Genomic DNA, 20,726 nt, shown 5'->3' with positions numbered 1-20,726 from the left:
CATATCAGAGACATTTTGCGATCGCCAATTCCGTCCCCCGACTGCAATCCGCGCCGAAGCCGTCATTTCTCTCCAGAATCCCTCTCTAAGCTAAGTAAAAGCCATCAGCCTTCCGAGCGCCATGACACCGAAAGCTGAATAAAGCACCACCGACCGTGAGCTGATTTCCTTAGCGACAGGAGATTGGGGAACCGTGTGGGTATTTCTATGTCCCCTTGGACACAGGAAAAGTGGGCGCTGCACACGCGATGTGAAATATGGAGTCAGTCAGTCGCACGGCTTCGGTATATGGCCACTGCCTTCAAACACAGTAGCCTCTCTCTCACACTCTCTCTCTCTCTCTCTCTCTCTCTCTCTCTCTCTCTCTTTCTCTTTCTCTTTCTCTCTCTTACTCGATGTGTGCGTTATAATGATATATCTAGGCCATGTTAAAAGTTTGAATAGATTGTTGAATAGTTATCAACCGTCCAATTTTCCCCTATTTTTAATGCATGGTTATGCCTTAACCCGCGCGGGGCTGGGGGGGTAAATTTTACCCCCCCTCGCGAATTTTTGCAATATCTCAAAAACGGCGGCGCGCAGCGCCGCCAAACTTTCAGTACCTTTTCTTACATCAATTTGACACGTTCCCTGAAAATTTGAGCGCAATCCGTCGGAAAATTTTTGAGAAATTGACCTTTTAGTGACGTCATGTTCGCCATTTTCGCCTCAAAAACGGCAAAAGTTCAAACGCCGCTAACATCTTCATTATTAAAGGAATCAAGACGTAACAAAAAAGGATATACGTAATTCTACTTTGTCTATCAAATGGCTATCTTGGTTTTTTGAAAATTTTGGATTTTGGCCCAAATTTTTTCAAAAAACTGACTTTTTTGGAAAATAACTATAAAATCCAAGATTTTGAGTGTATCGAAAAAAACGGAATATATGTCAGAGAAGTGGTCTATGTGCACCTATATACCACGTTTTAGAAGAATCGGTTCAAAAATGTGGGAGTTATTCAAAATTGTATGACGTCACGACACACAAAAATTTTGAAAAATGACTTTTTGGAAGTTCTAGACCTCGTACGGAAACAAAAATAGCATCATTCGATTCGCCGTGAAAAACTGCATCAGATAGACACCTTTTTAGGCCTTAACAACCAACTTCAAAATTTGACCTCACTTGACCTGACCTTGACCTGACCTCGACCTGAAATTCATCCAGAGGTGGTCCATATCACTTATTGAGTGTGCCTATTGAATTCTATAAGTAAAATGACCCATAAAACATGTGTCGCACATGCCCTTTTCTATATTTTGTTTTTGGTGACCTGACCTGACCTGACCTGACCTTGACCTTGACCTTTGAATGACATTGTATGCAACGAATATTGTCTTGGTATAGTCTAAGAACACGTTTTGGGCAATCAGTCTCAGTCCATTCTTCGGCAACTACGGTGCAAGGCCGATACTGTAGGAACTTGCAATTTGTACCCTTGACCTGACCTTGACCTTGACCTCAAACTTAAAATTAAGTACATGTTTTTAGTTGTTCGTGATGAGATCTTTCGATTGGCGTTTGAATTTTTCAAATCGGACCATTTGTTCGGGAGATAACAGGGGGGTAAAATTTACCCCCCCCCCCAGTCCCGCGCGTTCGGCTGGAGACCCCAGCCCCGCGCGGGTTAAGACAGGCAAGCATGTCTACCTATAACTCACAAAGAAAACAAAATTTCAACTCAGTGACTTATGAAAAGTACGCCATTGTAGCAGTTGGTGCGAGGCAAACTTGGCTGCCGTTCTGTCATAGCCGCCACATTGTTTACGGTAGATGCATATCGTGCTATAAAGCGATGCGTCGGCCCGGACAAATGTCCTGTTTTTGTCGCGCCGGCAACGCTCGGCTGCCTGTATTCTCAAGGGAGACACCTACATACAGACATGTCCACGCACGCAGCCCGCCTGCCAGTGCATCACACTGAAGTTCCTCATCTCCGTTCTGTCAGCTGAGCATCGACACGAAAGTAGGCACAGAAGAGAGCGGGGGAGCTTTACGTTCCTTCAACCCGCGATGGTTTGGAAACGGCTGGAAATGATTCACGTCTGCTGTCTTATGCCGGTGCGGTACGTTACTCAGAGGCAGTGACACGATCGTCGCACGCTGCGTTTGGCCCGTAAATGTGTGAGACACGGAACCAGAGGTAGCCCGTGACTGTCAATGACATTTGTGAGGGGCCGTGAGGATCCATGCTAGTGTGTTATGGACGGTTGGTTATACGGAGTAGAAAACATGCGCTCGAAGCTGGGGCAGATTGTGATAAAAGTGCCGCAGGGGAAATGGAGGATTGCGTTACTGCAATTTGGCCATTTGAAGTTCTTGAGAACTTCTTTTCGAGCTTACCGAACCACACGATCACAAATTGCCGACAATTTGAACGAACAGTGGAACAAAAAGACGGCTGGTCCTACTCAACGTCGAGCTCTGAACGATGAATGCTCCGCGGTCGTTGACTATCCGAGAAAGGACCACGTGAGACTCCCGTGGCACGGTTGCGAGACGTGTTTACGCACAGGACTTGATCGATGACTTCATTGTTCCGGTGGTTGAAGACACGCAATCGGTTGAGCTGTATGCTCGCTAGAACGATTCCAAACAATCAGATTGGTACAGTGCAGTACCGCGCTGCATTGTTGGGTCGATTGAGGAGTCGAAACAAATGAGCAGTCAAGGAAAGGTCAGCAATACACATTTGTATTGATCGTTGTTTGCTGAGCTCTTTCAGCTGCATTCCTGCCAGGTAACTAACAGAAATGCTTCCTGTGATTGCAGCGATCATAATGTTGGTAAGTGGAATCAGTACCCCTCTCCCTCTCTACCCTTCTCTCTCTCTCTCTCTCTCTCTCTCTCTCTCTCTCTCTCTCTCTCTCTCTCTCTCTCTCTCTCTCTCTCTCGCTTTCTCCCCCCTCCCCAGACATGCGACATACAACGTTCGCCCCCGCTTTGGTCCTTTCAGAGTAACTGATGACAAGCGCCAAGGCACGTTCGACATCCAATCGACAGGCCATGGCAACGCCTCGCGCTGGCATATGGAGAGGTTCGCAGAAGACAACACTATTGAGTGGTTTATATGTGAAAACCATTCGGAGAATCCATCTGCACTGTGGTACGTGAAGAGAATTAGCTGACTTTCAGGGTGGATTAATTAGCGAGATGTTTGAGCTGTTTTAGTCGGATGGAACAGCAATTTCCAGTGGTTGTTGCGGATTTCAGTCAAACAACTGTGACTTTTAAGTGATTAGCTCAAGGGTCCGCGCAATGCGCATTCATTTAGAAATGGCTGGAATTAGACAATACTTGGGGCCATTTGTTTGGAACGCATGTCTTGTTGGCAGTCAATAGCTGTCATGATTATGTTTCTCCTTGACATTTACATCTCCGCCATTTTCCGATTTTCCGGCGTCTGCATAGTTGCTCTTACTTTTGACTTCCATTGTCTTTCAACTCGTAGATTGTACCACTGCTTTGAACATCTTTTCAGTTCTCTTCACTTGCACTTCAGCTCTCACCATCTTTTTCTCCTTCCCTCCTTCACCACACTTTGATCCTCTCCTTCCATCCTCGCCGTTACCTTTCCCACCACGACTGTCTGCCGGCCCGCACCTCTCACATTCCTGGGCCCGCCGGAGTGCGCGGTGGCTCGGCGGTCGGCTTTAAACAGGCACGATTGGCAGCCACTGGTGATCGTCATCGATCGTCGTTGGCGACGAGGGGTCGCCGGCAAACGACGCTGACGGCGCCGGGCCGACGGCACCGGCCGGCAGGCGCATGCCGAACCTCCCGCTGGAGCACTCTGAGCGAGCCGCGGGCTGGAGAGGGGCGGCGGGGGCGCAGGACGCAGATCTGACGGCGCGGTGGTCTGGCCGTGAGACAGCCGTCACCGCGGCCTTTCTGTCGCTCTGAGCCGCTCAGATAGTCGGCGGCGCGGCCTGTTTGTTGACGCTTCTACCGATGACGCGTCGGTGATGACGTGCTGGTGATGACGTCGCCCCGACAGCTGGTCGGATAGCCGCGCGGGGGGTGGCTGCCAAACCGCAAGGGATCAGGCTCGAGGCAGCCTGATGAATGAGCGCCCATAGCGAGAACTATGCTGATGTCACACATCAAAGCTGTTAATGACGCGTAATTCTTTTACGGCCTGATTCAAAATTTGTCCGTATAGTATGTCAAACAATCTACTCATAAGAAAATATTAACGTTATGTAAAAGGGCACTCAAGAAACAAATGGTGTATTTCAACACAAATATTACTGATCACATTGAAGTTTAATGATATGCTGATACTCACGTTACGCCCTAATCTTTATTAGCCACTGGTGGCAAACCCCTCAAAACGGCTCGACTCTGCAAATTTCCAATGGCACTGGAGCCGAGTGACTATTTCCCGTCCGACCGCAGCTGGCTGAAGCCGACATCTACCAATGGTAGTCTCCACACGGCATTGAAGGAGAGCGTGTACGGAAGGGGCTGGCAGACACCATGAAAGTTGAAACAGTACCGATGTCTGACGCCCACGGGCGACTCAGATTTGGCCACCGCCGGTCAGATTGAGTTCAAGGCTGCATCCGGGCCGAATAAAATCAATCGTGACCGAGTTTTAAGTTCGACCTGACCCGATTCGAGGCCTTCGGAGTTTTTGACTGAAACACGAGCGGTGATTTAGTAAGGGTTTGGTCCCGATTTGAAGCCAGCTTGGCCCATTTCTGTCGGGATCTGGAATAAAGTCTGACCCTGCGACATGTAATCAATTTAGAGTGCATGTCTATGCCGATAACTTTTTAAGACAAGATCAGTTAAATAGAAATAAAGGACGTTTCGAGAAGCTTCCATTAGCTTAAACGGCTGTTACACTAAAAAAGGCATGTAGGCACAGCAAGGTTTTATGTACGAATCAATAGCAGCGCAGTAACAGAATAGAGGTCAAGGGTCAAAGAGGGTGGGGCGGGGAATTTGTCACGCTACTCGGCGGTCACGGAGCCAACCATTTCTAATGGATTCCATTCTTGAGGGCAATTACGAGAAGTATTTTGGGCATTGATTGACCTCAAGAGTGAGGAAGGTTATGGATATCTTTATTTCAGCATAACTGAGTTCAAGAAATGCGAAAATGGATAGTAATTTAGGCATGGCACAGATATACTGGCTTTTTAGATGAAATAAGACCATGGACAAAGACTTGAAAGGAGTTTGAAGCGACCAACAGGTCAAAGCAGCATACATATGTATAATTTATAGGTATCACTGGAAAACAATGTTAGCTAAAAGATAGCCTTGCGATCATTTCGAATATTTACGTCAGCCCGCCTTAGCGACCGCTGCTGACCGTGACATTGCAGGATATCAGCTCAATGAGCACTCAGAGCACAGTTTGGCAACTGACCGCCATGATATCTTTGTAACGGTAAGGACAAAGGTCAAGTGGCTTGACCAGTACTCAGCCAAGATGTAATAACTTGCCGACTTCATCAGAACCGTGGCTGCCTTAGGAACTCGACGAGCAAGTAGCCAAACTTCAGCACTGACAAACCCCCATTGGGCAATGGCCATTGGGGGGGGGGGGGGGGGCTTGCTAAGCGATTCCCAGAAAACCAGTGGTTCGAAAGTTGGTAACTGCTCAGTAAAGAGGTCATTAAGCTCAATAAGACATCGTTTTGTACAATGTGCATTGCGCACGGTTATAAAACTTTAAGCAATATTTGCCAATAAAAGGGAAAACTCCAGTAATGGAGAGAACATGTCGATTTGAATTAGAATGATGTTGAGGGTTTCTTTGAAAATGAGCCCCATTATTATTAAAAGATAAGCAAGTAATAGCCTTTGGCTCATTGTATAATAGACAAAAGAAATGGAAAAGAATATATGTGCGATATTTCGTGTTCGACACTTTTTCATGCACTCAAAAAGTGTGCATGAGTGCATGAGTGCATGAAAAAGTGTCGAACACGAAATATCGCACATATATTCTTTTCCATTTCTTTTGTCTATTATACAATGAGCCAAAGGCTATTACTTGCTTATCTTTTGATTTGAATTAGATGCTAGAGTGATCATTAAGCCAGGCGCTAACTGATTCCGTGACCATCCTGTATATTTTCTCATCCCGTGACCCTTTCGTGACGGTCGAATGTCTCTGTTACAGCGCTCTCACGCTATCAGAATATTGACATATGAGCCCTACAAGAGACTATGGCGCGGCATTCAGCATCAGCAGCCTTCTGGATATCAGAACTCTCTTCAATACAGATCCTACTCAGAGTGGAAGACGCTTAGCACTCAATGAGCAGCACCAGCGAGTGTGTGCGCAGACGACCAGACCATTAGTCAGACCAATTGAATGAGCTTATCCGAGGTCATCAGCTCCATTCGTAATGCACTGCAATCTATCAAGGGATATATATTCAAGCCATTGTGTGATTTAGTGCGTAACGAGAAAGAAAAGTGTGACTAAGGCCAAGTAATGGCTGGCACAATCTCAGAGCTATCGGGGCATTTATCGCTCATTTGGGCCGATCATACGTCTGGCGGCTAACGCTTTCAACTGAATCGACCGCCGGTTATCGAAGGATGATGGGATCGTGATAGCTCTATTTTTATCATGTCTGTCCTTTTCCCTGGTGAATATTTTCGCATGTTAGGAGGCTAGGCAAAAAAGGCGTATGGGAAAATACTCCTGGAACACTATACATGTTCGGATCATGAATGTCACGACTTTATGCTTCATTTCTTCAATATTCACCGGAAAGGGGGCCGGAGGGGGAGCATAACCACAATTTAGGAAGTGTTCACGACCTGTAATAAAAAACATGCAGTCTTTTGTCGTCTAAGGCAGGTCGACATGACAAGAAGATGGGATTACGCCCGAAAAAAACATCGAAATATAGGTGCTACAACATGCAGAATGCAGGTCTACTATTCACAACAAAACTAGCAAAATATTTGTTCGGCAATGTGCTTACAAAGCAATGCAGTGCGAACAGAATAACCATACAGCTATCAAAGTTGAAATACTTACACCGACTAGGTATGCTGTGCATTGTGCAATACGCGTAATGCTGGAAGCGTGCACTGTTGATAGCATTCCGGAAGGCAGCACGGCGACGCTTATTGGCAACAGCGGCAGTGCGGTGCAAAACTTACCGGGCGCACACTGGCGTTATGCCTTGACGTGTTATGAGCACTTACTCTGTCTACTGTGAGTTGTTCCGTCATTTTATTAGGTTCAGCCTTTCATCATCTTACAAATGGTTGCATTTAGGTAATATAGTTCATTTCAGTGCAGGACATTAGACAGCTTTGCTGTATTTCAACTATCAGGCCGCGTGGATTGGTTAAATAGATTTACTGTTAACGGTTAACTGCATACAGAAAAAAACATACTTAAAACTTTTTTTGTCATTGTTTTGCATGATATCAAGCTTAGCTAGAGTAAAAATAGCACGCATAGTCGGCGCACAGCTTCAAGTTGAAATGTAATTTTTATTCTGGTGAGTCAGCAACTTTGTTAAATTTTAAGAGCACTAATTAATAGGTTGGTTGTAACGTGCGTTATTCTTTTTTGGAAGATAATCTGGAGCTCGCAACTTGCTGGTCATACAGCTGATCTAAAATCGTGCCAGCAGCAATTTAATTATAAACATATCTTATGCAAAGGTCGAACATCTCGCCACTTTACATGGGACTAACCAAGTGGCGACTTGAAGCGGCTCACAGCCGCACGCATTAGCAGCCAGCGACAAGCGTATTTAGCAGCCGCATCTCTCTGACTGCCGGCTCAGCGTTCTGGCGGCTGGCTCATCCGAAGATATATACATATGGCTCAGGTTCCTTACGTTTATTACGAAGTAAGCTGATTCGAATTCTCTTTGATTTCGCCGTAGCCAAAACGGAATTTCCAATGGCTCGAACCGGATCCGGCTTCTTGACGGGAGAGACAGGTACGATGCGAATGAAAGGTCCTGAAACGAACGGTCACACATGCATTGAAAATCGAACAGGCACGACATGCAAATAGTGGTCGCAAAACGGTGTCAGCAGCTAGATGTGAACAGGAGATTGGTGGGTGAAACACAGCAAACGTGTTCGACACTCGGAGCACACGATTGCATGTGTTCTGAATGGCGCATGCCGCCCACACAAGCGACTAATACGGCATTGGCAGTGACACGTGAGACGCACAAGGCATACCTGGCAATCGTATGCACGTTCTAGAGCACCCCAGTTAAAGAACATGACTCAGCTAAAGTTAGTAGTAGCATTGCATTCCCCAGTGCATGCCGCGTGCCGTTTAACCCAGTCTACAGGGAAGTGGTGCGCCGGGAATACGAGCTAGCCGTTTCCCTCTAAGTGATTTCCAGCGCGAGACATTTGAACTTCTAACGGGATCAAATTGGCCATTATCGACGATGCTCAACAATTCAGAGCTTTTCACGAGAGAGCACAGCTCTCCGATACGGACCAGGCACGGGTTAGTTCAGACTCTTTGGGGTAGCTCACAGCCCCTCCCCTTGCCTAACGCCTCTCGGAAGGGCTGCCAAGTCGGCGAAACGCGAGCAAAACTGGCGCACTGCAGTGCCATCTGAACTGGCGCCACTCTCACCAGGATGGCGCATTGCGGGCCAAAGTGGCGGGCCGCTTTATCAGGCGTTGACCCCTCGCCACACGTCTGGCGAGCCTGGCATAAAGAATGTCCTGTCGTTGCAATTCAGGCAAGGCAGTGATCATATGCTAGAGGTCAGCAGTGAGTCCAGCTTTGTGTGCGATTCGGGAGCAATTGTCATCGATCGCTCTGCTCGGCGACTCGGCGGCTGCCAGCGCGTCTGCCGTCTCTGGCACCGGTTTGCCATTGTTTATTTTGCTGCGATGCAGCCTGGATCAGATGGATCCGGTGTTATCCTTGAGCTCCGCGGGCTGAAGTCGGTAGGGGTCGCCGAGGCTGTGCCAGAAAATCGACTCCCTCAGCAGGGGAAATGATGTCAGAAGAAGTTTAGGCAGGCAAGAGTAATTATCCTTGAGTGAGGTAGGAGGAAAGGATGTCTGGGGCGTCCGCAAATAGCCTTACATCGCTCTTCCTTCTGCTTGCTAGACAGGAGTCGTTAGACGCGGGTCACCCAGGCCAGAAATCATTCCTCTTGAGTGGCAAACATCACTCCAATTAGGCGGGCGAGATAAGAGTAGGATGAATCACCACAGACTGCACCGATCCACCATCTCAACGTAAGCAGCAACATGGCACGTGAACGGCCTTCTGATTCACTTCCTGTCCTCAGTCCACCGCGACCCACGGAGGGCAGACGTACATACCACTCCCAACTCATAGTCTGGACAAAGTCTGCAATGTCGTCAACAGTACCGCCTCCCAACTTGCCCCTCCCGTCCATCCCTTCCATTTCTCCCATCCCTTCCATTCCGTCCATTCCGTCCATTCCGTCCATTCCGTCCATTCCGTCCATTCCGTCCATTCCGTCCATTCCGTCCGTTCCGTCTATTCCACCCGTTCCGTCCGTTTCGTCCATTCCACCCATTCCGTCCATTCCGTCCATTCCGTCCATTCCACCCGTTCCTCACGTTCCGCCCATTTCGTCCGTTCCGTCCATCCCTTCCATCCCTTCCATTCCTTCTAGAGATGTCAATCGGATACCAACTTGTTGGTATACCGATACCAAACCGACACGAACTCGGTATTTGGTATTTCAATCCTAATGTGTTTGGTATTTTGTTGGTATTATGAACCCTGGCTAATATTTAAGAGGCTAAGAAATCGGTAAAAAGTTGGTATTTTCCTCATGTTCCCAAGTTGGTTTGGTTTCGGTATTTCTCCACGGTTTTGGTTGGTATTTGGTTTGGTATCGGTATTCCGATTTTCCGTAATTGACATCACTAATTCCTTCCATTCCATCCGTTCCGCCCATTCCGTCCGTTCCGCCCATTCCGTCCGTTCCGCCCATTCCGTCCGTTCCGCCCATTCCACCCGTTCCGTAAGTTCCGTCCATTCCACCCGTTCTGTACATCCCTTCTATTCCTTCCATTCCACCCATTCCACCCGTTCCGCCCATTCCAACCGTTCCGTCCATTCCACCCGTTTCGTCCATTCCACCCGTTCCGCCCAGTTCCAGGAGCTGTAACTCGGAAGCCGGTGCGCCGTCAGTGGCCAATTTGTGATTGTCGACCGCCTGCCGTTTGACCATGCGCCACATCCCGGTCGTAACGGAGGCTTATGTGGCGCGGCACTGTGACAGACGTGGCGCGATACTGTGACGAATGTGGCGCGCTGCAGAGAATATTACTTTTCGTCGAACAGAGTAATAAGCACTGGAAGTTTAACAGTTGAAAGGACTGATAAGCGGAAATAGCTAAGTTCCATTTCCACGAACAGGTGTCTGATGGATGATAATGGTATAACTTATTACTGTTTTAAAGCTGGCGAGTCTTGGGCGTTGGAAATTAAAATGTTGTTTATTTTGAAAGGACTCTAACCTTTCTGACATCTCCAGATAGTATGACATTGCACATATCTGCTAATGATAACTTTGCAAACGTTTCAATCGAAGCTCAAGTTGCATTTTGTCTGAATTTCTAACTTAACCCTCGCCCGCACATGGGGGGGGGGTGGTTGCCACCCCCCCCCCCCCTCAGGTAGTCTTTCTGCTCTGCACTCAACATTTTTAGAGCTAGAAAGCTGATTTTTCGTATAGCTGCTCCTCTATCCTTTCTTGACGTCCACTGAAAATTTCAAGTTTCTGTGATTTTTGGTTTCGGAGATATGACCTTGTTTTTCAGGTCATGTCATGACCCAAATGGCCAATTCTCAACATCTTGCGTTTGCCATGGGCCTTGTGAGCTTTTGACACCCTGATTTCGGCCTTTTTTGCCAGTCTTACCTCCCACCTATCATGGAACATGTTGTTCGACGATGTACAGGGGTCAAGGTCAGGGTCAAGGTCAACTTAGGTTATCTAAGATAATTGCGTTTTAGGCAAGCTGAATTTACTTTTTGTGAAGTTTTTTGACTGCATTTTTGGTAAAAGCTTCTCAGATCATGATTTCATGTAATATGGACCCAAAAACAATCGGTGCACACATCAGTATACACACAGACACACACAGACATATAAACACATATAATTGACCTTGACCTAACTTGACCTGAAATGACCTCAGCAGCAAAATTCTGGTCGAGTAGTGTGACAAAGAGGTTCTAGCTGGCTTGGCATTAGAAAACAGCATCGTCATCGATATTTGATAAGCAGCGCACTTGATATCCAACGGTGACCCAAAACAGCAACATTTTTTAGTTTGACCTGACCTGGAAGGTCAATGACTGACCTGAGAAGGTAAAACTGGGTATCATTAGATTTGTCACTTCCCAAAGAATCTTTTTGGTCTTTACCGCTAAGCTCTATCTCCAACAGGAACGAAATGGCGCGGGGGGGTGGCAACCCCCCCCCCCCCATGTGCGTTCTAGGATGGGAAAATGGCATGTGCGGGCGAGGGTTAATGAGCTTTGTAGTGCATTGCTCTGCTGCCATTTCATCTGGCCTTCACACACTGTGATCTATGTGCAAAACCCGCCGGTAATCCTACGAGATCTGTCGTATCTATGAACCCCAAACGTGACCTAGTCGGCGGCGACCCTGACCGGGTGACCCAGTGCGGTCTTATCAGATATCCACATCCACCGCGTGCACCTCGTGCAGAGCGCGCCTGTACTGTGCACCAGAGCTGTGCACGCTGTACGCTAAGCATGGCTACACTACAGACTATTGTGCACTGACACCCCACTGCGGTGTGTATCCTGGAATCGATCCAGTTCCTCTCCAAGCCGTCAGTGCAGCACACTGTCTGTGTGTCTGTTCAGAGCAGGCGCTCCTGGCGGCTACTCCAGGCAGAGCTGCGGGCAGCGCGGCGGCGGGGGTCCGCGCGGGGGTCCACGCTGCAGGCTCCAGGCGACTGCTGCAGAGCCGGCGGCGACCGACACCCATTAATGTGTCGTTTGGCTGATTTACTGCCGCCTCTGTCGGCCGCCGCGCTGATAGGGCGCCCATGCGGCGGAAGGCGCCCACAAATCGCCGCTGCTGCGGACACTTTCCTGGCCATCCCGTGTCCGGGCGGAGCGGGGCAGAGAGCCGCACGGCGCGGGAGCCGGCGGAACGGGTCCCGGCTGCCAGACTGAGCCAGTGAGTGATCGGACAACGGAACACTATCGGCAGCATTCTTCGGTAGGCAATGCGATTAGCGGGAGGATTATATGGTAAACATTCTCCGTTTGACTAAGCCAGATACAGAACGATACGATACCAAACGGAACAGAGGCCAGAACAGAGCTGAACGGAACGAGTTGGAAACGTCATTACTCTGGCAAACGCCCCAGCAGTGACTGCGAAGGATGAAGTAAGCAAGAAGAAGCTTAGAGAGCTTGCGCCTTGCAGCCACAACTGATCAGCAGGATGTGAAGGGTTGCTCATATTGTCACTAGTAACTATTTACGAGGCAATTAAGGAGAGCCGGCGCGGCGGATTAGCATAAGCAATGGGCTAGTAGAGTATCAGCATGCCCACTGGTAGTGCAACCAATACGGCAATAATCATTTGTTGACATGACCCTGGGCCTGTAAAGCTCGCCAGTCTCGGCCGGGCTCTTTGTGGACCGGATGGGGTTGGCACGCCGCGACGTTTGCCAAGTCACTGATGAGTTGACTATGTTGACACGCGATATCCTTATCCCGATGGACGCGAGAAGGTGACGTGAATTGTCTGAGCTGAGCCGGGCTGAGCTGGTCGGCCCGGATATACACATCGTGCCATGGCGGGGGATGGAAGTGGTTAACCGATAACCGTGGAGCCGCAAGACCCGGCGCTAAGAAATGATTGGTCGTAACCATTCCCAAAACATGCAAGGATTTTATTTTGAACATGACATCACTACCTTTTCTCGTAATCGGCATCACCTTTTTTAAATCTTTAAATTGTTTATTTACATCTGCGAGTGCTGGTCGTCGGTTCTTGTGTGACGAGGGCCTTTTGCGCCGAGCGGCGGGGACCGATGCGTCGAATCTCTCCGTCTACCAAGGGATGGCGGTGTCCCTTTGCCTTTAACCTTGGTTAGATCATATAGGGACGTTTGCTGGGATCATCTTCCTCTGTGACAAAGTAGATCACTTAAACTCTCCCATGTTTTGACCACCACATATCCTATAGAAGCCTGATCCATTGAGAGATAGTTGTAAAACCTTTGAGGTTCTCCCATATGCCCGGACTGTCAGAACGAGTTTTGCAGTATCGAGCACATGGTTCATTGAGTAAAAGTTCTTAGACATAATATCAATATTTTTTACCAGTCAACCTTCGTAATCGTGACAACAAAGCAGCTTTGCTTATCTAAACATATAACGAAAAATGTGCTCCCGAGTTGTAAATCACTGCTTTTTCTTCTCGTATTTAGCAATGTGAAATTTCATATAGCTTTTTTTCGGTGTCGGTGTCACCAAGAAGTGTAATTGCACTCCGAGTAGATGAAAGATTGCATTAAAGTTTACTTTTCTACTGTGATAAGCATAAGGTACCTATACAATATACATCCATAGACTTTTGCAGACTAGAACTCTGACTGAAGCTTTTAAAAAGAGCTAGAATTACAAAGGCGTGCAGTATATCAAAGGTAAAAACATGTTTTTCTGTTGCTGTTACTATGTGAATTTATGCAAATGCTCCGAATGAAAGTTGCACACAAGTAACCAACAGGCTGCAAAACAGGGAAAGATTTAAAGTAGGTAAGTGGCTTGTGTCAGTGCATATTTATTCAATCACGCCAAGTATACGAAAGGGGCATTCGACACAGCCGTTGTAAACCAAATAAAAATAGGGAGCTTTGCATTACGTTCGGACAGATTGCATTATAATGTGATAATTTGCGTGACATATTTGTCTTGCGATATTGTACACAGCAACGCCAAGTAGGCACTGATTAAAGACAAGCCCCTAAAAACTTTTCCTCTGTCAAGTTGCATCGTCACAGGTTGCTAGGCTAGTAATTAATACTGCAGCAATCAGCAATGTGTGGCATTATGCAACAGCTTATTTTTGCGAGATATTAGGTACTATTGGAACTCAAGACGCAAATAACTATGCATCAGCATGTTCGAATCGCTCGATTTCTTTTTCAAAACAGAGGACTGTCTTTAGCACTGTCGCTATGAAGCCGCATTGGTTACAGATCTTGTTTGTTTCTGGCGTGGACCTCGTTGGCAGTACTGCTCAACCACATATTGCAAATAAACTTTATTTCGAGCCCCATACCTGGCACGCAGGTAACTGCAGCTCCCCGCCCCAACCCACCGCCGCCCTGTCCTGCCCGTGATCCACCCGGCACGTGGAGCGCAGGTAACCTCACGGTGCCGACCAGATCAGCCGGGCAGGTCTGCGTGGTGTCGCTGCAGCTTAGCCACGTGTTTGGTGGTCGGAGTTCCCCTGACCTCAGCCGAATGATGGTAGATAAGTGACTTAACCTCGACCTGTCCCAAAGGCGGACGGGCAGCCGCCTCAGCCAGCTTCAGCGGTAGTCGTTTTATTTGAGAAGACATTTTCTCATTATCCATCATACGGCTTCGTTATGATTTGGGCGAAGTGCACTGGCGATGTCGACAAGAAACTATGCGATCCTGTTTGCAACGCCGATCAAAGATTTAGTCACAGGTATTCAGTCGAATGAAGCCTGAAAAGAAGCAGCTGCAAAACTTCTGAGCTCTCGGGCCAAACACCATCCGGGTATGGAAGCCTGTCAACATGCGGGCTGCGCCTGAACCGCTCTTGAATACACCTCAGGATGTTGTCGTGAAGTGACGGTCACCATTCAGCATACGGCTGAATTTAACGAGGTATGAATATAAAAATCCCAAGAGCTAACAAGTTGCACATCACGTCGCGGATTTGTTTGAATGAGGTTCCAGCGGCTGTTTGCACAGCCAGACCTTTGGGAGACCCCGCTAAAAGCGCAGTGGCTCTCTGCAAAGTCGAGTCCCTTGCGAGCTCCTGCCATCGCCAGTGTGACCACACGTGCCGGGCGGGCACGTGCAGCCACGGGCACGTGCAGCACGTAGCGCCAGGTTCCGGTCAAGGGCGTCCGTCCCATGACTGGAAAACACCCGATGATAGTGTGCGACGGCTCTGGGGCCCTCCGGCAGAGCATTTGTCGATGTCATGCAGTGGGCGCGGTGACCTCCACGGTAATCGGAACACGCAGCGCACGTGTGCCGAGCTCCGAGCGCGTGCCACGCCGGTGTCAGGGCGGCGTGATGCAGCTCTATCTGGTATAGATTCGGAGATCACATTACTGACACGGCTCGTTACATGTCCCGCTACCTAATGAAGCTAACTAGCTTGAGACGCAGCGGCGCGTTCCACACTCTGAGAATGGGTGATTTCGGAGATACGGAGGCTGTTTTCCGAGATGTCGGCGCCTGAGAAGCACCAACAGCGATGCTTATTACACTCTGAGGCGATACAAACTGCCGTTAGAACAACACTGAAATTGCCTCCCTCGGTCTGCGTAAAGGCGGCCGCCCCAGCCGGCGCGCCGAGCGCGGAAAACACGCCGATAAATTTACAAATACGCGTTTCGACGGCAGTTTGGCGGGGGATGACGGCGTTACGTCTGATCGATACTGCACTGATGTCAATATTTCGCCCCGAGACCCGCTGGAAACTGGTGAGCGCAGCAGATGGGCGGCCCTCACAGCTGTTCGTTGCACAATGTGGCGATGACTGGCACGTTAGACGTCGTCACATGCCTAGAGACTGGCGCAGTACGTTGGGCATGTTTTAGCCTTGTGACGGAGATATGGCGATGCGCAGTGGATCACTCCCGAAGTGGTTGAAGACTAACAATGTAGCTACGATCTTCCTGCAGAAGAGAGAATGAGGCGATGACAGGGACTAGTTAAAAAGGAGGGGAACATGAAGTGAAATACCTGACAGCTAATCGATGATTATCTGGTATGAGGACAATAAATAGGTGCTAGTGAATCCGTGGAATGGGAATGAGACCGATAAAAAGAACGGAATAAGCACACGTCTCGCACACGGAAACTAACGACCATGAGCTGCATTTTGGTCATAGCAAAATGCCGAATGAGGGAGTTAGGAGGGCTCTGTGAAGAATTACAATGAACATCCCGTTGGAGATTCCTGAGACGGCACATCACTTCCGGGTGAAGACAGCCAGCAGACCTTGGGAGTTGGACGGATACAAAGTCAGCGGTAGATAGTAAATTGTTTCGGCGCTTTTTCTCCAGTAGTCAACGCCCCCAACCCCTTCAAAACCGTATAGGTGACTCACTGCTGTCCGTCTCCTCTGGCTACCCGAGCACAGCACCCTACTGCAGCCGGCTCTGACCAGCGCAGCCCGGCGCGCCGACCCAAATGTAAACGACCGGTGCTCTCGGACCGACTGCTGTTGAAAGTTTACTGGAGCGAGCCACCTATGACGCTCATAGTCGGCCCGCCGGGACCGCAGTCAGGGGCCAGACGGCAGCGGCACTGGCGGCAGAGGGGGCGGGTCTGACCTCTGACCCCGCCCACTGCCGCAGGACAATCAGCCGGTCAGTGACCCTGCCCGATGGACGACGGGCCCAAACGACGCGGCGACGTCAGCTCTGCTGAGCTGCAGTCCGCGGAGGCTGCGCACTGCGCGATGACAGTGTTGAGGGGGTGGGTAGAAGTGCGCACTGACAACACTAGAAGAGTGTTAACAGGACAGTAGCTGTGACGCATCGTTGGACAAGTGAGGAGATAGCGTATGAGTCACATCTCGTGAGTACATACGTCACAGTGAAACACTGCGCACTATGTCCGACCAAACGGGCTATTACAATTTACAACGCCTCTATTTTCATCGCTGATAATCCGCAAATGGCCAAACTAAATGCATCGACAGAACAAGTCAATCACGGGGATATTAGGTATTTTAGAAAACTAATATAATTGAAGCGCTGCGCCAGCTCAGAGGCGTCCATTACCGTTCGGAGCTGAGCTGACACGCTATGCGGACATTAAGCGCTGACAGTATTTAGTGCTGGTGTCATTGAGTCATAGAGTTGTTGACGTTCTGCTGGTAGCCATGACGGCCAGAGGAAACGGAGCATCGCCACAGTCATTGAGGAGTCTGCATGCTCAATGCATCCAATTAACAGTTAATGAAGGCTGCGGGATGCCTAAAGAAGCAGAAACCCTTAAAACTGATTTGATAGATTGATTTATATGTATGTCGGCTTTGGGCAATGGGTATCCAAATTCAGCAGTGGTTGACTTAGAGGAGTTCCCAGCTATGGTAACTGGGCAACAAAGATGAGCACCACAAGACTTGCTCAATGCTTATGCAAGTTCGTGACGTTACAAGAAAAATAAAACATCATATATCAAATTGAAGTGCTATATAAGATGCAATTTTACATCGAAGCAGCTAGAAATACGATTGTGAATGAAAGAACATCGTTAGATGAATGGCAGTCTCTTGTATATCACAGTGAGCTTCAGCAAAACGTTGTCATCTCAGAAACGGACGGCAAAAGTGGTCACAGAGCGGCGAAGGCAGCTGTCGTCGTTCATAATCCAGACCCGCAAATGTATGAGCGAATATCTCTAACATCGGTTACGCCAGCCGGCGAGGTGTTTCGCTGTTCCCAACGGCAATCAACAGCGGTACTTGGTACTAATCAGTTCGTCATTAGCGTATTCTAGTCGGGAAAGCCTTTAGAGCTTAATCTCCCGCTGCATTGTATAATTTGCTCTATGGTCGCAGTAAATTGGCTCATATTAGGCTCGGAAATTGGCTATCATAATTCCGCGTGGTAAACGAAGTTGACCCTGCTCATTACGTGATTAATAATAAAGGGTAGCTCGTAAACGGTCGGAAAACAGAGCGTGGTCCTACACCAGCCAAGTACAGTCGTTTTCCGGGACATTGGCAATGTTACAAATGGTCCACACGCTCCGCGAAATCAGGTGGTCGATGTAACACGACTCTCAAACTCAAAAGAGTGCCGACCCTCAATCTCCAGTTCATCGTCCGCCGATGGTGGCCGTAACTTTTTACGGCTCGTTTTACGGAGTCGGACGGCTAGCCAATGTGGGGTTACCTCCTCTCGGGCCGGCTGGCTGACGTGGGAGACGCGAGAGCGGCGTCTACCGGGCGCCCCGGAAGCCAGAGAGGTCAGGGTCACGGCCCTCGCCGACTGGCCCGTCCGCGGATCTAAGAGTTGCATATGTAGCACTAGCCCATGGCTATAGTGTTCAGTGCTTACTGTTCACTGTTCTGAGATTATGTGATGGACAGCTAGTCCGTGATTCCATGCACCTCCATGGGCTGCACGGACCTTTGAGGTCAGATTCGCTTAGATTGCGCTCAGGCATTGCCTTCGAGTAGAATAGGCAGCCGATGATTGATCAATGTATCTGTTCGTGAACACCATCCTCCACCGGATCAGAACAGCGCCCTCTCATGGACCAGTGAGCGGCTGCCGTGTGATCAGCCGTCGGTGTACCGTCTGGTTACTGCCGAATTATGGTTACCCGCGGGCACCTGCCGGAGCCCATTAGCCGTTCAGCGTTCACAGAAGGAGGAACCTAACCGCCCGGCTCTCCGACCACACTGCGGGGCCGCCGCCACACCAACACTCCGCAGGACCTCATCAGGGCCAAACCCCAGTTAATAGGCCGCAGGATACCGATAAGCGACCCTGTTTCATATATAATAAATGGCTTCAGTGGAACACTTGAAAAGGTTGACTAGCCTAAAGCTGAAATACAAATGGCTGTGATGCTTTGAAGTATAGAAATGATGAAAGCATGGAGGCGGTACAGGCAATATTCAAAATGTATGCGGGCTACACGATAGTTGCTTTCGCTGCCAACGAGCAATGACACTGAACCTAGGTTCTAAAATAAGAACTGTGAATAAAGCATATAACACCAAACACTATTATTCAACGAAAGAAAAGTTGTTTCACTCGGCGAAGGACAATATGGTTCTCGCAAGCTTGTTGTTTACCACGATGACTGATTTAATCAAAACTGTGCTTGTTTTGAAAGTTCAACAACTTTAAAAGTGGTAGGGTAGCATGCAGCAACCGAATGAGTCATATATTGTACTTGCTATTGTGCAGTTTCCGCATTAACGTGCAACGAAAAAATGGCAACGGCTTCATTGCATATAAAAACCTCCACCAGCCCATATAAAGCGGTTTACATGCATGCTACGACTAAATAGTAGAGCACAATTCCTTCAGTTTAAGTAGTCCATGACCAAGAAGGTAAAGTTGAAGCTTGAACACCTCTGTCATAAGCCCCACAGCGTACACTTGTTACTTCGGAAGCCAAACTTGCACCGAAGTTAGAAATTGGCGTGGTATTTCGGTAGGTATTTCGGTCGGTAGGTACCAAAACTCCAGCAGTAGTCTGAGACCCATGATGGGAATATTGATGGGATGGATAGTCTCCAGTCAAAATTAGCGCTCTGTCACGTCCCTTGGCGTGCACAATATTCCGTCAACATGTTCCCTCAGTCGCACAGTTGTGTACTCATACAATCGAGATCAAAGCTATATCTACGGGGGACGACTCCGAACCAATCGGATTCTGGAAATGAAATGCGGACGAAGGAGTCGGAACAAAACAGAAACAGAACAGAAATGTAATTGAAATAGAACAGAAACAGAACAAATAATGTACGCACGGGATGAAATGAGCTCGAAAAAACGACTAAGACAAGGCAGAGATGCAAAATCGAATCAGAATGAGACATAAATCATCATGCAAATATTTTATGTTCTGATAAACCTAATTAGTGATAATTTTTTTTAGAATAACAAGGAGCTCAGCACGACGCTATCTTCCCTTTGATACTGTTAGCCACTACGTACCACCGTCTATCGGTTTTCTATCAGTACTGATCCGCTACCGACCTACCCCCTCGCTGACTCATTATCTGCATGAGCTTCCGATGGGGTCACTGTTGGCAGTGTTCGCCACGGGCCCCAAAATCCCCAGCCCAGCCCGGCCCGGGCCCATGGGTTCAGAGCCCGGCCCAGCCCGTAGCCCGCTCTTGGCAAAATGCCCAAGCCCAGCCCGGCCCGGCCCGTCAAAAATAGCAATCTAGTTATTGTCTTAGTCTATTGCTATAATAAGCATGATTGATTACCTACACTATTTTGAGAACAATTCAAATTGCATGAATATTAACATGACAATCATGACTCCCTTCTTTTCAATGAATATAATCATTTCAAGTACCTATGGCACAAATTTTAACAGTAACAGCAAACACCTCAGTCAATTAGGTCATGATTACACACCTATAAAAAGTTAACATGATTATATTAACCACATTCTATGAGTAAAGTTATCTTGCAAGCTGATGTGTGTGAACATTTTCATGCATAATTGGTGACTCTAATGCATACTTGAAGGAAGTATTTGCAACTTACTCTATACTTCCCAGCACTTACCAGCAGAAAAAAAAGCTTGACTTATGGGAATTGATGAATCTGTCTCATGTCTGGGATTGACCTTGCTGTTAAATTCACTCCATTGATGCTGCAATATCAAAAGCCTGAGAAAGCATACAGAATAGGTGACACTAGCTTTAGCACTGTCTTCCAAAAAAGAGAAAATCCATCCATTTATCAGCAAAACTGA

General features: G+C 48.2%; 1 protein-coding gene across 2 annotated transcripts in view; it reads right to left on the bottom strand.

Annotated features, from left to right (window-relative positions):
• The window catches only part of LOC122369141 (octopamine receptor beta-2R-like), a 70,710-nt gene that overhangs the window by 13,680 nt on the left and 36,304 nt on the right, over nucleotides 1-20,726 (bottom strand). Inside the window, exon 2 of one of the 2 annotated variants that reach the window (XM_043343603.1) lies at nucleotides 7,872-7,997. The exons of the other annotated variant lie outside the window; for it this stretch is intronic. Coding sequence (XP_043199538.1) covers nucleotides 7,872-7,997 — 126 coding nt within the window. The remainder of the gene's footprint in view (nucleotides 1-7,871; nucleotides 7,998-20,726) is intronic. 2 annotated transcript variants of the gene reach the window in all.

This window comes from Amphibalanus amphitrite, unplaced genomic scaffold, assembly GCF_019059575.1.
Source record: "Amphibalanus amphitrite isolate SeventyFive unplaced genomic scaffold, NRLGWU_Aamphi_draft 001010F_arrow, whole genome shotgun sequence".
In the NCBI taxonomy this organism is placed as follows: Eukaryota; Metazoa; Arthropoda; class Thecostraca; order Balanomorpha; family Balanidae; genus Amphibalanus; species Amphibalanus amphitrite.
This window is presented reverse-complemented; position numbering and strand designations above follow the sequence as displayed.